The sequence below is a fragment of the Lissotriton vulgaris genome, chromosome 2_1, assembly GCF_964263255.1.
Source record: "Lissotriton vulgaris chromosome 2_1, aLisVul1.2, whole genome shotgun sequence".
In the NCBI taxonomy this organism is placed as follows: domain Eukaryota; kingdom Metazoa; phylum Chordata; class Amphibia; order Caudata; family Salamandridae; genus Lissotriton; species Lissotriton vulgaris.
The window spans coordinates 144,535,904-144,559,669 of record NC_141687.1 but is presented as its reverse complement, the minus strand read 5'-3'; the positions used below and the strand labels follow the sequence as shown (position 1 = coordinate 144,559,669).

At 44.2% G+C, this 23,766-nt stretch overlaps 1 protein-coding gene across 1 annotated transcript in view; it reads left to right on the top strand.

Annotated features, from left to right (window-relative positions):
- Window positions 1–5,675: 5,675 nt before the first annotated feature.
- The window catches only part of LOC147729702 (dynein axonemal heavy chain 9-like), a 66,236-nt gene continuing 48,145 nt past the window's right edge, over window positions 5,676–23,766 (top strand). Inside the window, exons 1-2 of the mRNA XM_086954022.1 lie at window positions 5,676–5,697; window positions 7,387–7,532. Coding sequence (XP_086810148.1) covers window positions 5,676–5,697; window positions 7,387–7,532 — 168 coding nt within the window. The remainder of the gene's footprint in view (window positions 5,698–7,386; window positions 7,533–23,766) is intronic.

Here is a 23,766-nt window from a genome sequence, read left to right as displayed (position 1 = left end):
GTGGCTTCTCTGTGCTATTTGCAAGTGTGGCTGCACTGTGTTATTGGCATGGTCACAAGGGCAAACAGCTTCTCACGAGGCCCTCGGTCCAACTTAGACAGCAGCAGACAGCGTACTTCCCAAGAATGCCCTTTCGGCTTAGGGGTCCTTCTACAGCTGTAGACACAGGAGTAGTCTGAATTGCCTCTCTGTCTTTCACCTCTGGTCTCAGGAGAAGAACACATAGTTCTTTTTGTGAGTGAGACTATGATGCCAGTCGCTCCAAGCACTCCCTGGTGGTACCACCCGGTACAGAGCAGGTCTGCGATCCCCGAAACATAATACAAAGGTGATTGTTTCAGTCCATTATTAATGAAGTAAGACACAGCTGCCTAATAAATCACATTGGATTCGAAAAGTGGGTCCTTATGCAGAAAAAGAACACATGCAGTAGATAAAGGCAAAGCAATTGTTACAAAACAGTGACATTCATTCTTAATTTTTATATTCTTTTTTCAAAGATGACTAGCTATTGACGTTTTGACTAAGTCTGGGCGGAGAACTCTGCTCTGCTTGCGGAGTTTGCGGAGTTTTCCACACTCCACGTTACGCAGAGCTCACAGAGTTCTGAAAAACTCCGCTCCACGTAGCAGAGCAGAGTTTTTTTCCTTGCTGCAGTTCGTCAACGTCAAGTTGGCGAGCGCGAGCGAGGAAAATCCATCTCCAAGCGAGATATTTCCTTGTTCGTGATTGTCAACATCAAGTTGGTGAGCGCGAAAATACCCCTGTACCCCAAAACACAAACCTAGCCCTGAACCCTAAAAATAGCCCTATACCTCAAAACCCAAACCTACCCCTGAACCCTAAAATACCCCTGTACCCCAAAACCCAAACCCAGCCCTGAACCCTAAAAATACCCCTGTACCCCAAAACCCAAACCTACCCCTGAACCCTAAAAATACCCCTATACCCCAAAACCCAAACCTAGCCCTGAACCCTAAAAATACCCCTGTACCCCAAAACTCTTACCTATCCCTAAACCCTAAAACTACCCCTGTACCCCATTACCCAAAACTATATCTGAACCCTTAAAATACCCAAACACCCCAAAACATATACCTCAGTACCCCAAAACATATACCCCATACCCATACTTACCTTATCCAAACATTTAAAAAAACATGCTTTTACCATTCATGCATTTTCAACAAATGTCGTTGTAAATGTATGAGTGGTAAAAACATATAAAATGTAATGCCATGCGTTATAATGGCATTGCGGAGTCATGGTACTTTCGTAATGAAAGTATGCGGAGTGATGGTATGCGGAAAGAAAGTTGCGGAATAATGGGTGTTTACCCTCCCCCGGTAAGTACATTGGTGGCACGGGGGCCCACATCTCCAGCAACAAACTCATATTTTTTCACCACCCATTTGAAAAATGCACAGGTCTCTCTCATTGATGGCCAGCACCGACATACACTTTTAGACTCACCTCCTGCCACAAGTTCTAGAATTGCGAACTTTAGAGCTGGGGAGCTACGTTAGAATCTCGGCATCAGCTCAACATCCTGTGATTCCAGGCAAATCGCTTTGTCTCCCCATTCCTACCACAAATGAATGTGTTCTTCTGTGATGTAAATTGTGCTCATGCCATGTTGTCGAGTTTGCGCTATATAATATTGCAAGGAAAAATAAAGTAGGGAAACTCGAGTTCACACACTACTGAACGCGCACTCTTAAGTGCATCAGCAGTGCACTGTGAATCGGAGCGCTTCACAGGCCGGTCACAGATAAGAAATGCTATCAAAACGAAATCCTACAAAACAATATACTACTGGCAGGCAGCAGTTCATACCAGGACAACGTCGGTACGGGTTGCTAGTACAAAATAAATGTAATTTATACAGCACTTACTACACCTGATGAGGCGTTGAAATGATTTAAGTACCACTATTTTTTCTTGTATAGCGCTACTCATCCCAATGCAGGGTGTCAGAGTGCTTTACATCAACACGTGCATGTTACATGTACAATAAATTATATATGTTTGTAAGTGAATGTACAGGATGTGTTACATAAACTGGGGGACTGCAAGGTGTAGAAGTCACATATCATCTTCCATAGCTCACAGTGCTATTATCCTCGCAATGCGCTCAAAGGTACACATGGTTGACCTGCTAAACATATATGTGAGGGCTTTAGATATGATGTCACTTCTTGTGATGCCACTTTCTGTAAAGTCATGGCTTGTGATGCCACTTTCTATGATGTCAATTCCTGTGAAGGCATGTGTGATGTTGTGCGCCGTGAAGTCGCGTGCCATGATGTTGTGAGCCGTGATGTCACATGCATACTACCTAACTAGGTTAGACCCCACCTTTTTTCAGGACTTGTGCCCTGGAAGTAAGGACATGCAGTACGTTCACAACGTCATCTTCAGCATGCATATGACAAGCTGAAAATAATGGATGACGTTAAAAAGCTCTGAGATCGGAAGGTAAAATAGTTCTTCATATAGTGATAGGCCAAAAAAAGTTGCTTTCCATTATCATTTAGTCTTCGTCTTGCAATGTCTAGTTTTGTGCCTACAAAACTCGAGGCAGTGGTTTTCCTGAAGGATCTTCTCTGCAGCATTACAGACACGTTGACACGGTTAAAGCTCACTTTATGTTTGTTTTGAATCCTGCCATTTTTGTACGTACATCAGTGGTTGCAGATTTGTGTGGTCTCTGCCGCAAAGCACCAGACACCTCCTGCTTTGCAGAAAGCTTTGGCACATTCTTTTTAATTTCACTAATTTCTTTACCTATGTGTGTGGCATAAAGTTGTGGGCATCGGACGACCCTGCCATGTTTCACGAATGTATCAGTGCACTACAGTTAACGAGATGAGGAATTGATTCCGTATTAAAATGGCAAAGACGTGCCCAGAGACTCTTTCGTTCTCATTTTTTCACTCAACGACTTATCATCATGCCACCCTCTCATGTTTCTGGTTGCAGGGCTTAGTGTCTCACTATCTGGCAGATGCATCAAAGTTATGTTTTGCGAGTCCTTAATAGCGAATTTTAAGGAATCGCTATTAAAGACTCGCAAAACGGGATGCATGTAGGAATCGCAATGTTATTAGCGATTCCTACAGATTCCTTATTAGCGATTCGGTAATAGCTAATCGCTAATAAGGAATGGCTTTCCCATTCATTCCTATGGGCCTATAGGAATGGCTTTCCCATTAGGCCCATAGGAATGAATGGGAAAGCCATTCCTTATTAGCGATTAGCTATTACCGAATCGCTAATGTTCCGCTATTTCATGGGTGCCAGGGTGTCCGAAGGACACCCTGTTGCACCCCTGAAATGGACCTGTGCACAAATCTTACACACACACATGCCCTAAGGGCATGTGTGTGCGCAACATGTAATTTTGAAAAATGCACAAAAGTGCATTTTTCAAAGTTTTAGCAAATTACCACGAAGTTCAACTTCATGGTAATTTGCTCCCCCTATTAGCGAAATCGCTATTTTTTTGGGTTTCATGCATTGCATTTAAGGAATCTCATTTTGGGATTCCTTAAATGCAAGAGCAATTTAAAGAATCGCTATTTTGAGATTCCTTAAATTGCGATTTCTGCATTTGGGATGATGAATCCCAAATGCAAAAATACCGGGAGCAAACGGCCAGATTCTGAGAATCTGGCCGTTTGCTCCCGGTATTTTCTTTGATACATCTGCCTGTATATGTAAATGTGAGCACGTACAAAACTATATGCAAACCCAAGCCTCTTTTTAATGCCTAGAGGCGTTTGGTGGTCGACATTGGGAGCGTCCACCACTGATAGAATAGGCACTATTCGGGAGAAAGCTGACACACACTATCGGACCCAATAGAGCCACCGACAACCTAACTTTCAACATGTATTGTGGGGAGGGGGGCAATCTAGAAACCCCCATATGAAGCTACTCTCCTGGAGATGGTATAATTGTAAATATCCATTCTTCTATAGGACTTGATTATGGGAGTAAACCTGTGTCTGAAAGCCGCCAATGTTCATACATGATGAGATAGCGGCATTGAAAAATAAAAGGATTTTCACTAGGCCTACTTAGTGTGTTTAAATGTGCTAGCCAACTCAGCCATTCTGGTTCTAAAGTTTAGTTACTAGAGGAAATATCCATAATAATGCAGAGGTTGAACTGAAGAGAGGACAGAGGCTGGTTTTCTGTAATCCAATAGCACAGCCCCACTATTTGAATCTTAATGCCCACCCACCTTAAGTCCACTATCTACGGCCTCTAACAAACTGGATTTAGTGGGATGCGTGACAGCTTTGCCCTGCACTGCAGATTGTTTAGTTGGATTTCATATGTACATTCCCTGTCCATTGTGATTATATCTGTGACATGCATGGAGAAATCATATCTTGACAAATTCTAAGAGTTAAGTCCCAGTATAAAGTCCTTAAAATGCCAATACATTGTCCACTCATTATATGGAATACCACACACATGGTTCACTTGTGGAGGTAAATCTATGGAACAACTGCATTGTAACTATGAGGATTGTATATTTATATTTGTTATGTCAGCCCCTTCCAGTTTACAGTTAAGTAGCTTTAGAATAGATGAAGATGAGTGCCTTACACAAGGTCACGTGTGTCAGTGGTCAGCTGTGCTAAGACTTCAACGGAATAAACTAGCTTCAAATAGAGTATCTTTATGTATAGATTTAATCTGTGTTTTTCTTTCTGTCACAAATTCGCCTGCTCTTATTGGGTATGGAAAAACGTTTATTTCTTGGTCTGCTTTAGAAATTGTCCATTAACTTGCATTTTGTATGTTTCAGGTCCAATCTTCCGCTTGGAATGTATTGTAGCTGATGAAAGGGAATTGTGTACAAGCAATGTCATTTTATTTTCTGCTCAGTCAGATCACTTGCAAATAATTCCTTGCATTGTATATTCACTTATTTTCCAATCTGTACATGTAGTTTTGTGCTTGCCCTGCGATCAAGTACTTGTAATGTATTGGCAAAGAAGAGTATGCAGAAACGATTCAATAAAACTGCACAAAAATCATGGGTAGGACCCGGGCCCTTGCTTTATGACCTTCATTGGGCGCCATTTTGTAGCACTTTGGGCTCCCTCGAGCTGCAGTCCAAACGTTGGAATCAATCGAAGGACAGGAAAACAGCGATCACATTAAAAACGCTGACATTCGCAAATGTGATTAGTGAATGAATGGGCCTGAGGGGGGTGATATTTGCTTTCTTGACTGGGTCTTAAAAGCTCCAATACAGAAAAAGAGGCAGCCATTGTTTACTTGGGTGCAGTTTGACTGAGTCCGCCGTCGAGCACCATTCTTCTGCTGACTCCCGCAATAAAGCCTGCCGTCCTTTATTTATAGGACTGCCTGAGCGATCTGACAGGAGGAATTGAGTGCGCTGCCAAGATATTAAATGAAATTCCCCCCGATGACATCCCGAGCGCTAAAAGAGCCTCCGAGGCAGAAAAGGAAGGCAACGGGCAAGGTTAGTCATTCGTAATGATCTCTGCCGGCGTCCATTGATCTGCGTCAGCCTCCCTGGGGATGGAATATCCATAAAAGTCTTTTAAATGTCACTTGAATGTTCTGATGTGCAGTAATGCTTGTACTTACAACCGCACACTCACTGTAGACTGGCGGAAGGAAGAGGGAGCATGGGGCAGTTTGTCGCCCAAGGTGCGTTCACAGGAAGTGCGAATGCAAAGGTTTTGTGGCAAAAGTGTGTTGTTCTGTGTCTGCGATATCATTGGTTTTGTTTTTCAAGATGCTTGACCATAGGTAAATCAAAATGATGATGGATGGAACGCTGAACACTGTAAAACATTCACCCACATTCCCATATCTGGGTTAAATCCATCATTATTTTGCTCTCTATGCCACTCAATAGGCAAATCAGTCTTGACCCAGCTCCCCATGGGAACAGTCCAGCCCAAACTGCCAGGCCAGGTCTTCCCTGGACTGTAAAACAAGCATCCTAGAGCAGGTTTCAGGGTATCATCCCCTCATCATCCAGGCTAGGTTGAATCTAGTGGCATAGTGGGCACATGTCTGGGCATACCCTTCCCATTCATGGCGACTTATAGCAACACAAAAAGATGAGGCACGGGAATGCTAAACACTGTCAAACATTCCTACCCCAGTTGTAGATCTGGGTAAAATCCATCGTTCTTTTGCCACCCCAGTTTGGGCCCAGCCATATGCAAATCAGTCTTGACGCTGCACCTAAACTGCCAGGCCAGGTCTTCCTTGGACGGGAAAACAAGTATCCTTGGACCGGTTTCGGGTTATCACCCCCTCATCAGCCATCCTAGCTTGAATCCAGTGACATATGATGTAGGGTGATACCGAAACTGATCTCAGGATGCTTGTTTATGGTCCAGGTAGGACCTGGCCTGGCAGTTCAGGCCGGACTGTTCCCCTGGGGAGCTGGGTCAAGAGTGATTTGCATATGACTGGGTCCAAACTGGTTTAGCGTGGTGAGCCAAAAAACAATGGTTTGAACCCAGATCTGTGACTGGTACAGTCCAGGTAGGACCTGGCCTAGCAGTTTAGGCTGGACTGTTCCCATGGGGAGCTGGGTCAAGAGTGATTTGCATATGGCTGGGACCAAACTGGGTTGGTGTGGTGAGCCAAAAAAAGATGGTTTAAACCCAGATCTGTGACTGGGGTGAATTATTTCTTTAGCATTCCACCCTAACATTTGTTCTTTTTGCTTTTGTCTTCCTAAGTGCAAAGGGGTATGCTGAGACGTGGACCCAGTGCTCACAGTGCAACTGGATTCAAGCTAGGTTCCCTGATGAGGGGTGAAACTCCAAAACTGGTCCCAGTGCTTGTTTCCGGTCCAGGGAGGACCTGGCCTGGCACTTCAGGCTGGACTTCCCATGATGAACCGGGTCAAGACTGATTTGCATATGGCTGGGTCCAAACTGTGATGGCATAGTGAGCAGAAGAACAATGATGGATTAAACCCAGATCTGTGACTGGGGGTGAGTGTCTGAAAAGTTTCAGCACTCCGACCATCATCTTATTGTGTTTGCTTAGAAGCTGGTAGCCCTGGTTAGCCCTACTTGGCATTCATGGGCCACATCTCCTAAATTGAACAGTGACCCACATTGTATATTATGTATACATTCTATGTTTGTTTGATAGTCTCCACTCATCCTCTCCTAAACACCACTTGATGTGCTTCTAAAAGTATCTATCAAATCTGATCTTGTCCATTTGTACCACCTTTTACTGTGTACAATGTGTCTGGTAGCCATGATGCCGACTCAATAAATATTCAAATGCTTAAGTAAAAGAGAATACTTGCATTTTCAATTTTCAGGCACACGCTATCTGACTTTCAAATTTCTTTGTCCAAAGGTTACTCGATAAAACCAGCTTCCTCGACTGATAATTGGAAGAGTGATACTAATGAGGGTGGCAGAGTGCCCAAAGACGGTGAAGAGAGAATCACACCCGCAGGAAGGCTGAAGCTAACGAACCACCTCACTTTATTGCTTCACCAGGTACTTTGCAATCCCAGGGTGTGAGCTTTAAAGTAACATTAGTCTGTGATGTCTATGCAACAAAATCAGCATATTCAGTGAAGACGCACCAGGCGCCTCCATGGTATCAAAGTCCTGGTCTTTCCTTTCTCAAACCCCTAAGGCTAATTCACAAAGGCATTTATGAGCACATGAAGTAGTACTCCTTCAGTGCTCCAGACATAATATGGCCCAGATGTACGAAGTCTTTAGCATTTCTTAATGGGCCTAATTGCTATTTCGACCCCTTAAGAAAGGCTAAATGACCTTTTCAGATATAAAAAGGGCCAAAAATAGTTGCAATTTGCGATTTCTACCCGGTAGAAATCACAAATTGCGACCACGATTTAGGAATTGGAATTAGGATTTACCTAATTGCGATTCTTAAAGAATTTCCTAATTATGAATCAAGCATTTAGGCAGTGCTACTACCATTGACTCAAAGTCGATGGTAATCATATGCAAAATTCAAAAATACATTTAAAAAGGCATTTTTGAATGTGACATGAAGAGCACATATGACCCTAGGGCATACGTGCCCTTATATGTGCACTAGGAAATTTGGGTTGCCTCCAGGGGTGCCTTAAATCCAGAGGCACCTTTGGCATTGCATTTCTTAAATTGCGATTTTCTGTTAGGAAATCGCAATTTAAAAAATGGTAACCATTTCCTATTTTGCCCATAGGCGGGAATGCAATCCTTTTGCATTTCTTAAATAGCGATTCCTCAGTGTCGCTATTTAAGAATCGCTGTTTAAGAAATGCAAACGGGAAGCTTTGTACTCATAAATGCTTTTGTGAATCTGCACCAAAACATCTGAAATGGCAATAATCAGGAACTATTTATATAAAATTAGTACAAATAGAAACAGTGGGTCTCTTTGTAGAGATGTTTTAAGGCATTTCAAATGGGCAGTTGCCCAAGGCCCCCATTTTCCAGGGGCCCCAGTAGGAAATTGCACCTTCTCTGTATTTGACTATCTGTGTATTCTATTCTCTATCTAAAGCGCTCTGCTTATCTTTATCTCTGACTTTGCCTTTCTACCTCGTATCATCTTAAGGATTTTTAGGTTCCCAGACAAGATGTATTTCAGCTGTTTTGTGTTGCCTTGTTAAAGTATAACACATACTTTAGTATTCTTTAGCTTCCTGGGGGCACAAATTAATAAAAAATGGGTAAAGAAAATTAAGAAATGTCCCTCATAGGGACACTAAAATACTTAGGATGACACTGGCTGTTTGCACTTTTAGTAATAGGAAGTTGGACATTTGAGAAGCAATTCACAAAGTCATTTATGAGTATTTCTGTAGTAAATTCAGGTGCTCATAAATGTATTTGCGAACTGCCCTACTTATCATATGGTGTGTAGCTCAAATGGGTTGCACCTTGATACCAGGAATACAAAATCCAGACGATAATAGATTGTTAAAGGAAAGCCCAGGAGAGGAAAATGGAGGGAGTCATTTGGTAGCAGTAGATGTGCTGAATGTGTCAGTGTAGGTACAAACCCGAAGCTTGACATGGAAGGAGATACCATTAAGGGTGGAGCAATTGGTTCTGAACCCAGAGATCAGGAACAGCAAAAGCTGGACTGGATAACAGCTGATGAGAAATTAGACAATCTTGTGGGTAAAGTGCCAATGCCAACGTCTTGCAACTATGCATAGGACCAGTAGACCGTTTTCAATGAAGATTTTTAATTTCATAAATGGGAATTATACATGCAGGACTCAGTGGTAATTATTAAAGCCATCCTTCCACATGGAGGAGTCATAGATGCATGCAGAGTTGCGCAAAGCGATGGAACTTCCAGATGTGTAGAAGCGTGAGTGTTCAAGAAAGCGCCTTTGGTATGGTCAGTGAAATGTAATGTAAACAACAAGGCAAGATTTTGTGGTAATTCACATACTTCTAATCAATTTCTCAAACTTATTTGTTCTTCCAAGCTTACACTTCAGTGATCCATGGTAAGTGGTTCAGTAAGTATGTCAAAGTGCACCAACAGTTCCTATTTTCACCTAGGATATGGAGGAAGGACGTGTTTTTTAAAATGGAAAATCGTGTTCCTGCAAAAGGAAGAAATTAATCAAAATGTAGAAACTCTATGCTTAAAGTTAGAAGAGTTGATTTCATAAATGTATATGAATGGCATGTTTCCCTAGATAGGGTTTGGAACTCATAGGCAAATTAGACATAGGCCTGCAGGTGTTGTGAATGAGGGAAGCCATTATAAATCTCTATACCATTCATCAGAACATTTAGGATTATTTTTTGAATGGAAACCTGGTTTTTTATTTGTGTCACCAGTCTAGTAAGCTAGAGTAGCAGGTAGCTATAGTCACAGCAGAAACTAGATGGATATATTGCCGATAAGAAATGGGAATATGCTCTAAAATCTTTTTCGATTATGGAGGGTTTGCAGTGGCTATAACTCTTAGTTATAGCCACTGCAAAACCTCCAGAATCGCAGCCAATTTAGAGCCCGCTAGTCCCACTTCCCCAGCAGGTTTGTTTTTGTGGATCTTGATGACGCTGGGATTCCCATACAGATTTTTCCTAACCAATCCTTAGAATCCCTGGCCAACTGAATCTCTTTAGTCTGCAAAGAAGTGTAAAGGGAAGTTCTCTATTTTCATACATATGATGACAATTTTCCAGAGACCAAATACATCCCAATCCAAAGGACCACTGACTACGTAGTAAAGTTTAAAAATTTATTAAAAAGCCAAAAATAACTGAACATACAAGCACCTCAGCAAGAGGTTCAAGAAATAAACTGGCTCTAATACAAACATAATCCTACGCAGGAGTCTCAGACGACTCAAAATGAAAAGCAGAGTAAGTTCCAGAAGCATTAGGCATACTATGATCGTTCCCACTTGAAGTCTTGACTGCATCTGCTCCAATGGGAAAGAAAATGTAAGTCTGTCCCTACACTCACTCTAAGGTGACATCCCTACATAACATACCTCCCAGGCAAGAGAAAAAGGTGTCAGCTGTGAAGGCTCCCTTAGAAGCTCATTCACTTTTCCAGGTAAGTAGCCAAAGCTACCAAGCTCGTTCTAAGATGCTCCTTCCTTTCTCCTGCCTAGTTCCCACTAAAGCCCTCTGTCTAAATGCATCTCCAGCTGGACTGCCTTAGACTGAACTGCCTCTCCTCCCTCTGGGCACTTTCCCTAATACAAAATCCCAAAACAATAGACACGCCTTGGGCACAACCCCTCTGGACAGGTGCAGCCCCTCGTATTTTTCCAGTACAGGTTCATCTTCTTCCAAAAAACGTTGCTGTGTCCTTGGGTCCCAGGCACCTTCTCCGCCAAACGTTGCAGTTGTGCATATCAGTAGATTCCCTTTGTTCTCACTCCTAACAACCTAACACCTAAACAATGGATCATTCTACCTAACATGCTACGTGGCCTTGCACCTGCAAAAGAAACACATGAGAACCAATCTTACACACGCTCTAAGTTACATTTCGAATTCAACTGAGAAAAGGAGCGTTTCCCAAGGGAAGAATTACACATTTCAAATCTTCATGTTAGCTAAGCTAAGAAAATACAGTTAGGCCTCTGCTGGCAATCTCATGTCTCAGCCCCTTACACTTTTACATGCATTTCTAATACAACAACATAAGCATTACGTTTAAACCATTCTAAGGCATTATTTCATTACATTTCTAAACATTGTTCCTTCTCATGTTAGAGCATCTCACGTTTTAATAGGCAACCTACACGTGCAGATTTTTTTTTAAACACGAAACAATAATTTCTGCTTTACTTGAGGTATATTCCCGAATCTAGCACTACATTAGTCTTCAATAATATGAAACACTTCTACATTTTGCAATACACTCGATTAGTTCTACATTTCTAAGAAACACATGTTAAAACAGTCCTCTAAATATGCGGGTGCTGACTACGAAACTAAAATAACATGGCACTCTATCAGTCCTTCACTTTGATGACCAGTGTCATCACAAACTACACCATCCTTGGGGAAAGAACCGACTTAAACAGAACGTGTTGCCACTCTTCCTCTCCTGAGCATTTCCATGTTATACAGATTCTGTTATTGACTGTCCTGCAGCCTCTCCATTTGTCTCTCTTGCACTCTCAGCGATTTCTCCAATCTGCTGGATTTATACCACTTGTAGGCTCTTATCAAACCCCACAATCCAATCACACAGGCCCCAACTATGATAAGAGGTTTCAACACATAGCCAAGAAACCCTTTTCCAAGGTTCGCAAGCCAACTCCCCACTTTGCCAAAACCGTTACCAACCTTTTCCCACACAGCTTCTTCAGTCAAATCCTCAATCTCATAGAGAATGGCAGTGATGTTACTTATATATTTCTCCAGATCTTTGCTGTTATGTGGTATATAGGTACAGCCCTATTGGACCTTCAAAAGTTTACAGACTCCTCCCTCTTTTGCCAGAAGGACATCTAAAGCAAGACGATTTTGCAAAACCATCGTCCTTATCAATAACATCTGTTCTTCTACCAACACCAACGATTTAGCTGTATTCATTGACATTTCGTCCACAACAGTCGCCAACCTTCTAATTTTCACATCATTCAAAATCACTTCCAATGTTGGTATCATTGCTCCAAAAATATCTCCAACCACAGCTGCTGCACTTTCACCGCGCTTCACTCTTACATGTTGTCCTTCTTCTAAGAGCTCCAAATCTTCGGTATGATAAATCTTGGGAAAAATGATCGCTAAATAACACGTACCATACCATTTGTCAGGCAATCGCACATAGGCATTCCTCCCACAAACAAAATACACTATGGGAATTATCTGTTCTACACTTTGCAAAAAGTCCTTTGCGTAATATTCCAATGGAAAGGTATGCTCACATGTGGTCTGCCCCACACTGACATTCTCATAGTAGGTCTGTCGTCTACTTATGCACAACTTCCCTTTCTGCACTTCATCTAGAGCTATCGGACCATAACTTACCTTCAACTTGTGCAACTTCTCCTCATCTGTCCAGTCTACTCTACCTTGTGCTGAATCTGGCAACTGCTTTTGTTTTCTGTATCTATGTTCTACTTGATCTATGAATTTCTTCTCCACATCTGACAATAGACACGTCAGATCTTGGCGATGAGCAAAGGATGTATCAAACTCTTGAGTCGGAATGAAATACGTTCTATGTCTATCCTCTGATTTGTAATAATCATACTTATTCAAATGCTTATAAGCTGGTACTTCAGGAAGTCCTGCATCATAATTTGAAAAGAAATACTCAAAATGATTTCGTCTATAGAAAATACTAACCAGCAAACTACATGAAATACCATAGGTCATTGGGAGATGATGGTATCTGATACCTTCATCCACTGAAGCTGGCAACTGCATACACACATAACAATCTTTTGCATCCATTGCATCGATATACTCATACAACAACTTTGCATACACATTAAGCTTAAAGTCACCTCTAGACAGATCTGCATGTAACCTACGACTCTCCTCTAGCAGCAAAGCTCTTTCGTTTCCTATTGTGACCTCTTCTTTGCTAGGAGTAGTAGGTGTAGGTGTTCCCTCTACCTCCACTGCCTGTGGTGCTAAATACGAAACTACAACTACTATAATTATGAAGAGTATCACTCCTCCTACAAGTGTGCCTACTATGCACCTAGCCCTACGGTTAGGGTTTCCAGGCTCCATGGTCTCAGAAATATTTTCAGCTTCTTGGTTCAGCAATAAACACTCAAAAATCTCTTTTCTCTTTCTTCAGATGCTTGTGAACCAACTCAAACCACACCTCGGAAAGCTGGAAGTCCCGTTTTTCTTTCAGTTCCTTATTTACAGCAAGCAAAAGACAACCTTAACCTTCCTCCGTCCTTTGTGGAAAGCCCCTAAATTTCTTCTTCTTCCACTCGGACCTAGGTTATTTAATTCAGCAAAGTCTCTTTAATCCAAAAAAAGATTTGCTGCAACAGCTTCTAGAACATACTTCAAAAGTTCAAGACGAAGAACAATAGATTCATGAGTTGGTATCTCAGTTCCAAAGGTAGGGAATATCAGTCTATTGAAGATCAAGTTGCGAAATCTGCTCAGAATCGGAGGATTCGGAACTGTGATGGTCAGCACTCCTTCAGTTTCAAGTTCTGGTACTAACAACACCACATCCAACTTCACGGTAGGGCTTGGACTAATCACTGTCACTGCCCTCAGTCTCCTCGATTTCAACACTCCTGGCATCAGTCACAACGTATGACCACTCCGGAGTTGCGTACTTTCGGCAAGGCACTCTCTTTCGTCTTGATCTCCTCAGACCTCCACGGGCTTGCTCATCTTCACCTTCATCTGACTCTGACTCTTCAGACACCAGAGCAAGATCTCTCTCAGAGACCAGTCTCAAGTTCAGTCGCCTCTGTCTCTCGGGCCACTGTTCTTCTGCTCCGCTTGTTCTCCCTACACCCCTACTCCCTACTTACAACTTTTCCCGGCTGAGTTTGACTCTGGACAACTCTCACAGCAACTTCCCCTTTCAGAGGCAGTTTCAGTGTCACAGTCGTCATGACCCTCCTCAGCTCGATCTGGTGAGCAACCAGCTTCTTCAGACACCCTCACAGCTTGGTTTGTCCCCTCATGTGGCCCTGCCACTTCAGCTGGATTTTCATTCGGGAGAGGAGCTATTTCTTCCAAGGGTGCTGAAACACGACAGGTGTGAGAAGCATGCACCCAATTCTGCAATACCCTGCACTTTACTGCAGTGTTCATTACCAAGATAACCTGCTAAGGGCCTCTCCAGCAAACATCTAAGCAGCTCTTTCGCACGTGCTTGCGACCCAGCACCCAGTTCCCCGGACTTAGATTGTGACAGAGATCACTTGAAGCCGGAACCACAGCAGCCTGCACCTGATGAGACACAGAACTGACGACATCAGCTAGTCCCGTGCAATAATCAAGGATCAGATCATCTGTGATGTTAATCAAGGCTGTCGATGGAACCGCTGGTAAGCTCATAACCCTCCCCATCAGTACTTCATGAGGTGAAAGACCTGTTCTCCTGTCTGGGGTACTGCGCATACTCATCAACACCAAAGGCAAAGCATCAGGCCATTTCAGAGACCTGGATGAACACACTTTCCCCATTCGAGCTTTCAAAGTCCCATTTATCTGCTCCACTATCCCAGAAGCCTCTGGGCGATAACTGCAATGGAGTCTCTGATCAACCTTCAATGCTGGTCAAAGCATCTTCATGATTTTGCTATTGAAGTGTGTTCCTCTGTCCGATGATTCTAAAGAGGTCAGAATCCCAAACCTGGGAATGAGTTCCCTCAACAACAGCTTTGCTACAGTGAGTGTATCGCACCTACGGGTAGGGTAAGCCTCCACCCACCTTGAGAACACACACACCACTACCAGAATGTACCTCAGCCCGTTACACCTAGGCATCTCAATGAAATCCAACTGCATCCAGTTGAAAGGTCCCCCAAACCTCCCAATGTAACTCATTGTAACCACAGTTTCTTTCCAGCATTCATCTGCTGACATGTAACACACCTCTGACACACAGTTTCTGCCACAGCACGAAATCGCAGATTGTACCAAGTTTGTCTGAACACTCGCACCATCACATCTCTTCGTAGATGTACCGCACCATGAATCTGTCCTGCCATTGGGCTTAACAACTCATCTGGCAACACTGCCCTTCCATCACTTGAGACCCAAATATCCACATCCCCTTTCTCACAGCCTGTATTGATCCACACATTCTTCTCATCTGAAACCTGTTCCTGGAAGCACTTGAGCTCATACCAAGTATCTGCCATGGCCAACATCATGTTGAACTCGGTTCTTTCTTGGCTTAGATCTACATGACTTTCAGTGAATGAACAACCTTGTTCAGCACAGAATCGTGCAACTTCGTCCGCATAGCGATTCCCAAGTGACACGAAATCTGTCCCCTTTCCATGAGCCATGCTCTTAACAACTGCGATTGCCTTTGGGGCGCTGTAAGGCCTCTAGGAGCAAGCTCACAAACTCCCCATTCCGGATGGGTGCTCCAGATGATGTCATGTAACCTCTCTGGGACCATAACTGCCTGAAGTCATGAACCACACCAAACCGATACTGGCTGTTGGTGTAAATGGTAATTCAAATTTGGTCTGCCGCCAAGCAGGCACAAGTCAAAGCGATGATCTCAGCCACCTGAGCGGAGTATACCCCTTCCAGGCATGCAGCTTCAACTACTCCAGTAATGGTACATACAGCAAATGCTCTTCTCAACTGACCAACACGGTCTCTTAAGCATGAACCATAAACAAAGAAAATCTCATCAGGGTCAGGCAATGGTTCATCAACAATGTCAGGTCTCGGTTTGGTGCAAAGCTCAGTCACATCAAGACAATCATGGTCCGCACAATCTTCAACAAGTGTGTTCGGCAACGGCATCAATGTGGCAGGATTCAAAACAGAACACCTCTGAAGGATCCCATTCTCCGCAGCAAGTATAACCTACTCGTAGCGTGTGAGCCTATAATTGGTCAGGTGCTGTGTCTTGGTCCTAGTCATCAACAATTAAACAGAATGTGGAACAAAAGCAGTCAATTGGTGACCCATGACAATACTCTCACACCTTTCAGTGCTGACACCAGTTGCAGCAACGGACTTGAGACATCTGGGCAACGCTGAAGCTACTGGATCTTAAGTAGCTGAAAAGTAGGCAACTGGTCTACAGACACCTCCATGTTCCTGAACTAAAACTGACAGTGCACAACCGTCTCGCTCACAGCAGAATAGTGAAAAAGGTTTGTTGTAATCAGGCATCCTCAGTGCTGGAGCATGACAAAGATCCTCTCACAACTCTAAGAATTTTGGTAAATAAAGTATTACCCTGTCATAATTTCTATAAATAAACAAAGGGTCATGCATTAAATGAGAGGCAGAGTCTGTGGTGTCCGATTCAAAAGGGCTTTATTTCAATAACTCGAGTTAGGGGAGAATCGGTTCCATCACCACTAAGGTTCAGGAAGGGTCTTCTAAACTTTATTTACAGAGTACAATATTTATACATTCAATCTCGTACATAGGGAGGAGCGCTCCAGGCAGAGCAAGAGAAAGAGAGATAAGAGCATGTGGGCGTGCATGAGGGCGTACATGTGGGCGTACACTTAAGGAGTCATAGGTGAGTCATAGGTGGGTGGATACATGGAGGGGGGTTGCATGGCCAGCTGGAACTTTGCCCTACTTGTGTGCGCAACTTGATCATGACGTGCAACTGACGTGTAACTGGGGGGAGCTGACTTTCGGTCTAGTAGGGAGGCCTTCAGTGTCAGGGTGACCAGCACGTCTGGTATTATCTGATATCTTAAGTTCGGGGATGTATCATCTGAAGCAAAGGTCGCTCATCACCAAGAGCCGGTGTGGGCATATATTTCTTCGTTCATTGCGTGGGGGCCGTGGGCTTTCTACGGATGCAGCTCTGCAAATCACTTAAACAGAGACAGAAAGGCTAGGCCCTATCTCTGCAGACGGGTTCTGTTTACCTTCTTCACCAGGCAGGAATGTGATTCTGTAGAGCAAGCAGATAACTGTTGTGCAAAATACTGTCTTGGCACCCCGTGCTGGGCCTCTCTCGGCTGAGCCAGAAGTATGCGAGGTCAGGGATACGTAACTGCAGCTCTCAGAGTGTCTGGGGCCATGAAACCCTAATTCGGAGACTGGCTCAGGCTGAGCCACAAAATGGGTTCATCTCGATTTTAAAAGTGCACAACGCAAACACATGGGCCTCAATGCAAAATTAACGTTTCTTTCATGGGAGACTTGATGACTGGCATCCTAATGCAGGACGTAAATGCAGAGGCCTCATTATTCAGGCCACTAAGGGAAAATGCATGGGTGACATGCACATACACTAAACGTTGGGTACACGCAGGGGACATATTGGTCATGTAAAATTTCATTTTCCTCATTCCCTCCTTGTCCCCTACTGTACCCTTCAGGACACATCTATATTCATGAGACCGTATATTTGTTCATACAGCATCATTTGTTCATCTTTGATACTTTGTATACGTGGATGTGGAACACAGGCAGTCGCACACAGGCCGCAAATGGCCGGGCCACACTGCAGACAGAGACAGCAGCCGAATATCATAAGCAGTATCATTCCTAGGAACGACAACACTTTCCATCCCCAAGCCGATATTACACCCCAGAGCCAACTGGACCAAGTCCATGTGCCTGGGTCTTGATGTATATCATGAGCAATCTTGTGGAGCCTTGTTATTGCTGCGTACACAGATGGCGCGTTATTTGGTATGAAAACGCAGCAACTGGAGCCGATCACGCTACAGGCCCCGCCCCTATCCGCCAGGATGACGTCAAGAACAAGGCGGTTCTGAAGAACAACAAGTCTCATGGCAGACTGCTCCTGGGTCAAGTTCGCCAGGGCAGATGCAGTCTCATTCATAACTGCTTCCAGAGTTCTTGTTAACCTGCGTATGAGTTTACTGTTTTGGACGGGACCTATGAAGAAAAAGAATCCTTTGTTGAAATCTGTATATTGCTCCCGAGCTGTCTCAGTCTGATCAATCTCTGAGGCATCGGTCTCTCTCCTGTGTCTAACATGCTCTAGTCGTGAATCTCGATGATAATGGGATGGGGCCAGAAAGACGGGTGGCAGCAGGAACGCTATATAGCATGTCCCACCCCAGTCTAAGGGCAGATGTACATAGGCTGTCTGACCGCAAATGAAATAGGTATGGCGAGATGCTTTGAAAGAAGACTGTCCTTTATCGTTAAACTCTACTACAGCATTACACTCGCTGTGTCCCATATGTACTGAGCCTTTCTTTCTAACGCACAAATCACCTTTTACTGGTAGGACTGAAATAAACGGTGGACCTACATTTTGCCATTATAAAGCTGAGGGAAGCATTTCCTTGCTCGTACTCTTCATTTTCTAGATCGGTCCCCTTCCTTTGGGGGAGTCCGTCTTCGTCTGGAAAACATGCCTCATTCATTACTTTATTCAAGTTTCCATATATCCAGTCACCCTGGTAAACTATGGACTTTCTGTCTAGTGATGACATTAAGGCAAACCATGCTCCGCACGAACCATTGTGGGAGAACGGTAAAGGGAAGAAGGGCAGAACTCCCTTCGTCTTTTGATAAGGCGGGAGTTGGCCACATACCCAGCAATCAGTCGCATTGCTGGTCTGATGAGAACGGTGCAACATCCGAATGAAAGTATTGTTGCGCAGGGCTAGTCGATATGACAGTTCATGGGGTGGCAGTTCACTAAATGTATGCTCTACGGTGTTAATAATGGAAGAGTGTATATGTGAGGCAATAGGAGGAAAGAAAACATGTAGTCTTAAGCTGACACAGATTATAGCGATGCACAGAAGAGAAAGAAGAATCAAAGATACTATACATCTACTACATAATATCTTGCAGTATTTCTCTTTCATTTTGCTCTTTTTACTATTGTTGTCCGCGATCTTATACATGTCAGAAATCTTGTCTAACCGATTCACCACCTAGTGGACTTAAATGATTAAACGTCGTCTGGCTTTCTAGATCGTAATTTGGACCTGTACTCTTGCTGTGGAGTCTTTTCTAGCAAAGGGGGCCCAAAGTCTGTAATGTCTTTATTCTTTACCAAAGTTCCAGAGTCTCCAAAGTACCGTTTGCAATGATGGGCATGAAGCCATCCTTTTCTCCCTTCGACTTTGATGGCTGTCCTCGTTGTTAGTAACACTAACTTCAGCGCCTTCCAACGCGGCTAAAGGGGGCTTGATCGATCAAAGTTCCGGACGAGCACGTAATCGCCTGGTGCTATGGCGTGCTCCTTGACCTGGGTGTTGTCAGGGAAGGCGGCGGCAACCTGTGAACGACAAGAGAGTAGTGCAGACATCAAGGAAGCCAGGTAATCTGTAAGCATGTTACTGTCAACATCAGTTATTTTCTTAGGCATAGGCGTACCCCACATATTCGGCGGTCTACCGAAAACCACTTCATATGGAGATAGGCCTGTTCTGGAATGGGCTACCATACGCATGTAAAACAGGGCAACCGGCAAGGCTACCATCCAATCCACGCCTTTTTCTGCACAGATCTTTGCTAGTTTCGTCTTTATTGTCTGATTATGTCTTTCTACAAGGCCTGCTGCTTCAGGGTGTCGTACACAATGGAACTTCCAGTTATATCCTAACAGAAGAGACACTTGTTTCATTAATTCAGAGGAAAAAGGCTGACCAGTGTCTGAGTAAACGACACGGGGCAATCCGTATCTAGGGAAGAATTCGCGCACCAATTGCCTGGCGGTTGTCACAGCAGTATAATCTGGGACTGGATACGCTTCTGTCCATCTAGTTAGTGCACACACAACTACCAGGACATACTTGTAACCTCTACATCTGTCCATTTGGATATAATCCATCTGGAGGACCTCAAAAGGGTGGTCAGGAGGATGAAATCCGCCTTGTTCCACCGGGATGCCTTTACCTGGATTGAACTGGCAACAGATCATACATGTTCTTACTTTTTGTTTCGCTGCTGCACGCAGGTACTTGTTAAACCAGATATTCTGTAAGCTGTCTATCATTGCCTTCTCTCCCAAGTGTGCTGGACTATGTGTTGTGTTTATGATCACTTGTACCATGGAATCTGGAAGAAACCATGTGGCTTTTCCCTTAGTCATCCAACCTTGGTCAGTCTGGACCCTTCCTTGTTCAGTCCATTTCTTTATTTCATCTGAAGTGGCATGTGTCTGTATGTCGAGTACATCTTGAGAAGGATCCCTGACTGTCATGCTTTTTGTCAGTAATGGTACCTCTGTCCTTGTGTCTGTTGGTGTCTGGGCTGTAAGTTTAGCAGTTCGGTCTGCCAGGTCATTACCCTGGGAAATGGTGTCTGTAACTTTGGTGTGTGCTTTGCATTTCAGGATAGCTATGGCTGCAGGTAAATGTATTGCTTCCAACAGGGCCTGAATAAGCGGGCCGTGCTGAATTTTGGCCCCATGAGAGGTCAAGAAACCTCTCTCCCTCCACAGTACTCCGAAATCATGAACTACGCCAAAAGCATATTGTGAATCTGTATAAATGTTCACTTTCAAGTGCTTAGCTCTTATGCAGGCTTGTGTCAGAGCGATGAGCTCTGCTGCTTGTGCTGACAGTATGTCTATTCTTTGTGTCTCTATGACTTCAGTAGCAGTGGTCACGGCATATGCTGCCACTAATTCTCCTGCACTCGTTCTCATGCATGATCCATCTACATAGAGTGTTAGGTCAGGGTCTGGAAGTGCAACATCTGTCAGGTCTTGTCTTGGTTTCGTCACTATATTCATTACTTCCACACAGTCATGTGGTGCGGTGTCTACTGTACTTGAGGGCAAAAGTGTAGCAGGGTTCAGAATGTTACATCGTCTGATCTCTATGTGTGGTTGAAATAACGTCAGTTCATATCCTATCAGTCTCGCTACAGTCAAGTGTTGTGTCTGTGTCCTGTTCAAGAGAACTTCCACTGCATGCGGTACCTGTACTGTCAGGGGGTGTCCCAGCACTATCGAGTCACTTTGTCTTATGGCTAGGGCTGTTGCCGCAATCGATTTCAGGCACGCAGGCAGAGCCTGGGCCACGATATCATTGCTATATATATTGGAATTGGACACCCACTGGGTGGCTGACCGGGCCAACTCCATTTCGTGTGGGGTGTGAGATCGCTCGCTCTTTATCCGTCCGTTCAGTGCTTTTTCAGTAGCTTGGAATAGATTTTCAAGGGAATATCTTTCTTTTATAGCCGGCCCCTGTTTACGGTAGTCGAGGCACTTGGGCCTGTCAAACCGTCGTGCATTGCCTACATAATTCATTTTGTCCTTTGCCTCGTCTACCTCTTCCGTTGATGACTCACTCTTCTCGTCAGACTCTACTTTATGTGTTGCTAATATTTCCTTTCGTATTTTCTTCATCATGCTATCTGTCTGTCCCTGTTTATCATGCCGACCGGCATCTATGTGATCACTCCATTCTATCAAACCAGGCTTTACATCTCCGTCTCCTTCGTCTTGTTCCCTGATCAGGCAGTTAATAATAAAACGGAGGATGTAGTTCTTAACCCCTACCTTTCTGTGTTGCATGGCTTGTACTATACACTCGGGTCCCTCCCCCGTTCTAATGAAACGGTACATTTTATCTAGGTGCTCTTTCATGTCTGGTAATTTGTCCAAATATGCGACGGCCTGTCTTAGTCTTAGTGAAATCACGAGCATTGAGCCCTTTCCTGGTTCTGGATCGTATATACAGTGGGAAATTGCTACATCTACAGTAGGCCCTCCTCCCCCTACTGCCCCGGGCCCCACGTCTTCTTTCACGAGCTGCTGGAGCTGATACGCTCGTGGGGGCGGAGGGAAATCTGCGTTTGCGTAGTCCGGTGGGGACTCTTCTAGACAGGAGGAAATAAACGCCTCGGATGCTGTCAGCTTTATTCTACGTACTCTATATGGTACAGGTGGTGGCGTTCGCGACCTACGGGGTGTTTCTGAGGGGGTCACTCTAGCTAGTTCTTCTGAGAGGACGGGATAAATACCAGTAACAACGGCATTTCTTTCTCTATCAGCCTGTTCTGCTTTGACCCGTTCCCCCTCCTCCCGCAGTTCTTTTTCTTTGGCTTTTTCCGCTGCTTGTTTAGTTCTCTCTGCTTTGTTGAATTCTTTCTCTGTTCTCCTATGTGACTCTTTGCGCCATAACTCAATGGCATCTTTCTGAGAGGGTCTTGATTTCTTTTTCCATAGCGCTTCCTCTACTCTCATAATGCATTCAGAATCCCATGTTCCCGAGACAGGCCATCTGTACTTCTCCTCTAAATCCTTTGTGTAATCTACCCATAAGTCTAAAAACAAAATGGCATCTAGCCCGTGCTTATTATACATATAATGACCAGGTGTGTCTCTAGGCGGGATGTTAACTGACTCTTCTAATATACCTTTCCTGGTCCCTATCTGACGTAATTTCGAAAACAGTGGCATGTTGAAACCAACACAATGAAAACACAATACACACCAAAATAGACTGACTGAAACAATCATTCACACTAAAACACTCAAACACTAAAACAGATACAGTCTAAACTGATACATGGAGTTAAACATGTACTTGAAAACAATTAACTTTATGCACTGGAATACAGCACAGCCATACCAGTCTCGTAAATGAGATACGTCTTTACCGTGTTCACGTTTACCGCGAACCCGTCTTTACCGTGTTCGTGTGAACGGACACGTCTTTACCGTGTTCATATAAATGAACCCGTCTTTAACTTTATGCGTTCCCCATAGTGGTACTCACCGGGAAGCAGAACTTGAAGGCCTCGGAAACTTGATACTGCGCATGCACGGAACAGGTGGACCTCTGGAAACCTCGGACCTTGCTCTCTCACAGGTTGGGCTCTGGTTGGGATGATCCGCGATCCTCACCGCCTCGTATGGATGCCTGGTCGCAGTCCGTCCTCCTCCGTGGGCCTGAGGGAGTAAGCGGAAAGTCCCGCTGGCGTGTACACTTTGAAGTCCGTCACAGCTGTAGCAGGGGGCAAGGGCTGGACCTACATCTCCGGCGCGTGGGGAAGGGGATTTGTTCCTATTCGGGCGCCAGATTTATGTGGTAAATAAAGGATTACCCTGAAATAATTTCTATAAATAAACAAAGGGTCATGCATTAAATGAGAGGCAGAGTCCGTGGTGTCCGATTCAAAAGGGCTTTATTTCAATAACTCGAGTTAGGGGAGAATCGGTTCCATCACCACTAAGGTTCAGGAAGGGTCTTCTAAACTTTATTTACAGAGTACAATATTTATACATTCAATCTCGTACATAGGGAGGAGCGCTCCAGGCAGAGCAAGAGAAAGAGAGAAAAGAGCATGTGGGCGTGCATGAGGGCGTACATGTGGGCGTACACTTGAGGAGTCATAGGTGAGTCATAGGTGGGTGAATACATGGAGGGGGGTTGCATGGCCAGCTGGAACTTTGCCCTACTTGTGTGCGCAACTTGATCATGACGTGCAACTGACGTGTAACTGGGGGGAGCTGACTTTCGGTCTAGTAGGGAGGCCTTCAGTGTCAGGGCGACCAGCACGTCTGGTATTATCTGATATCTTAAGTCCGGGGATGTATCATCTGAAGCAAAGGTCGCTCATCACCAAGAGCCGGTGTGGGCATATATTTCTTCGTTCATTGCGTGGGGGCCGTGGGCTT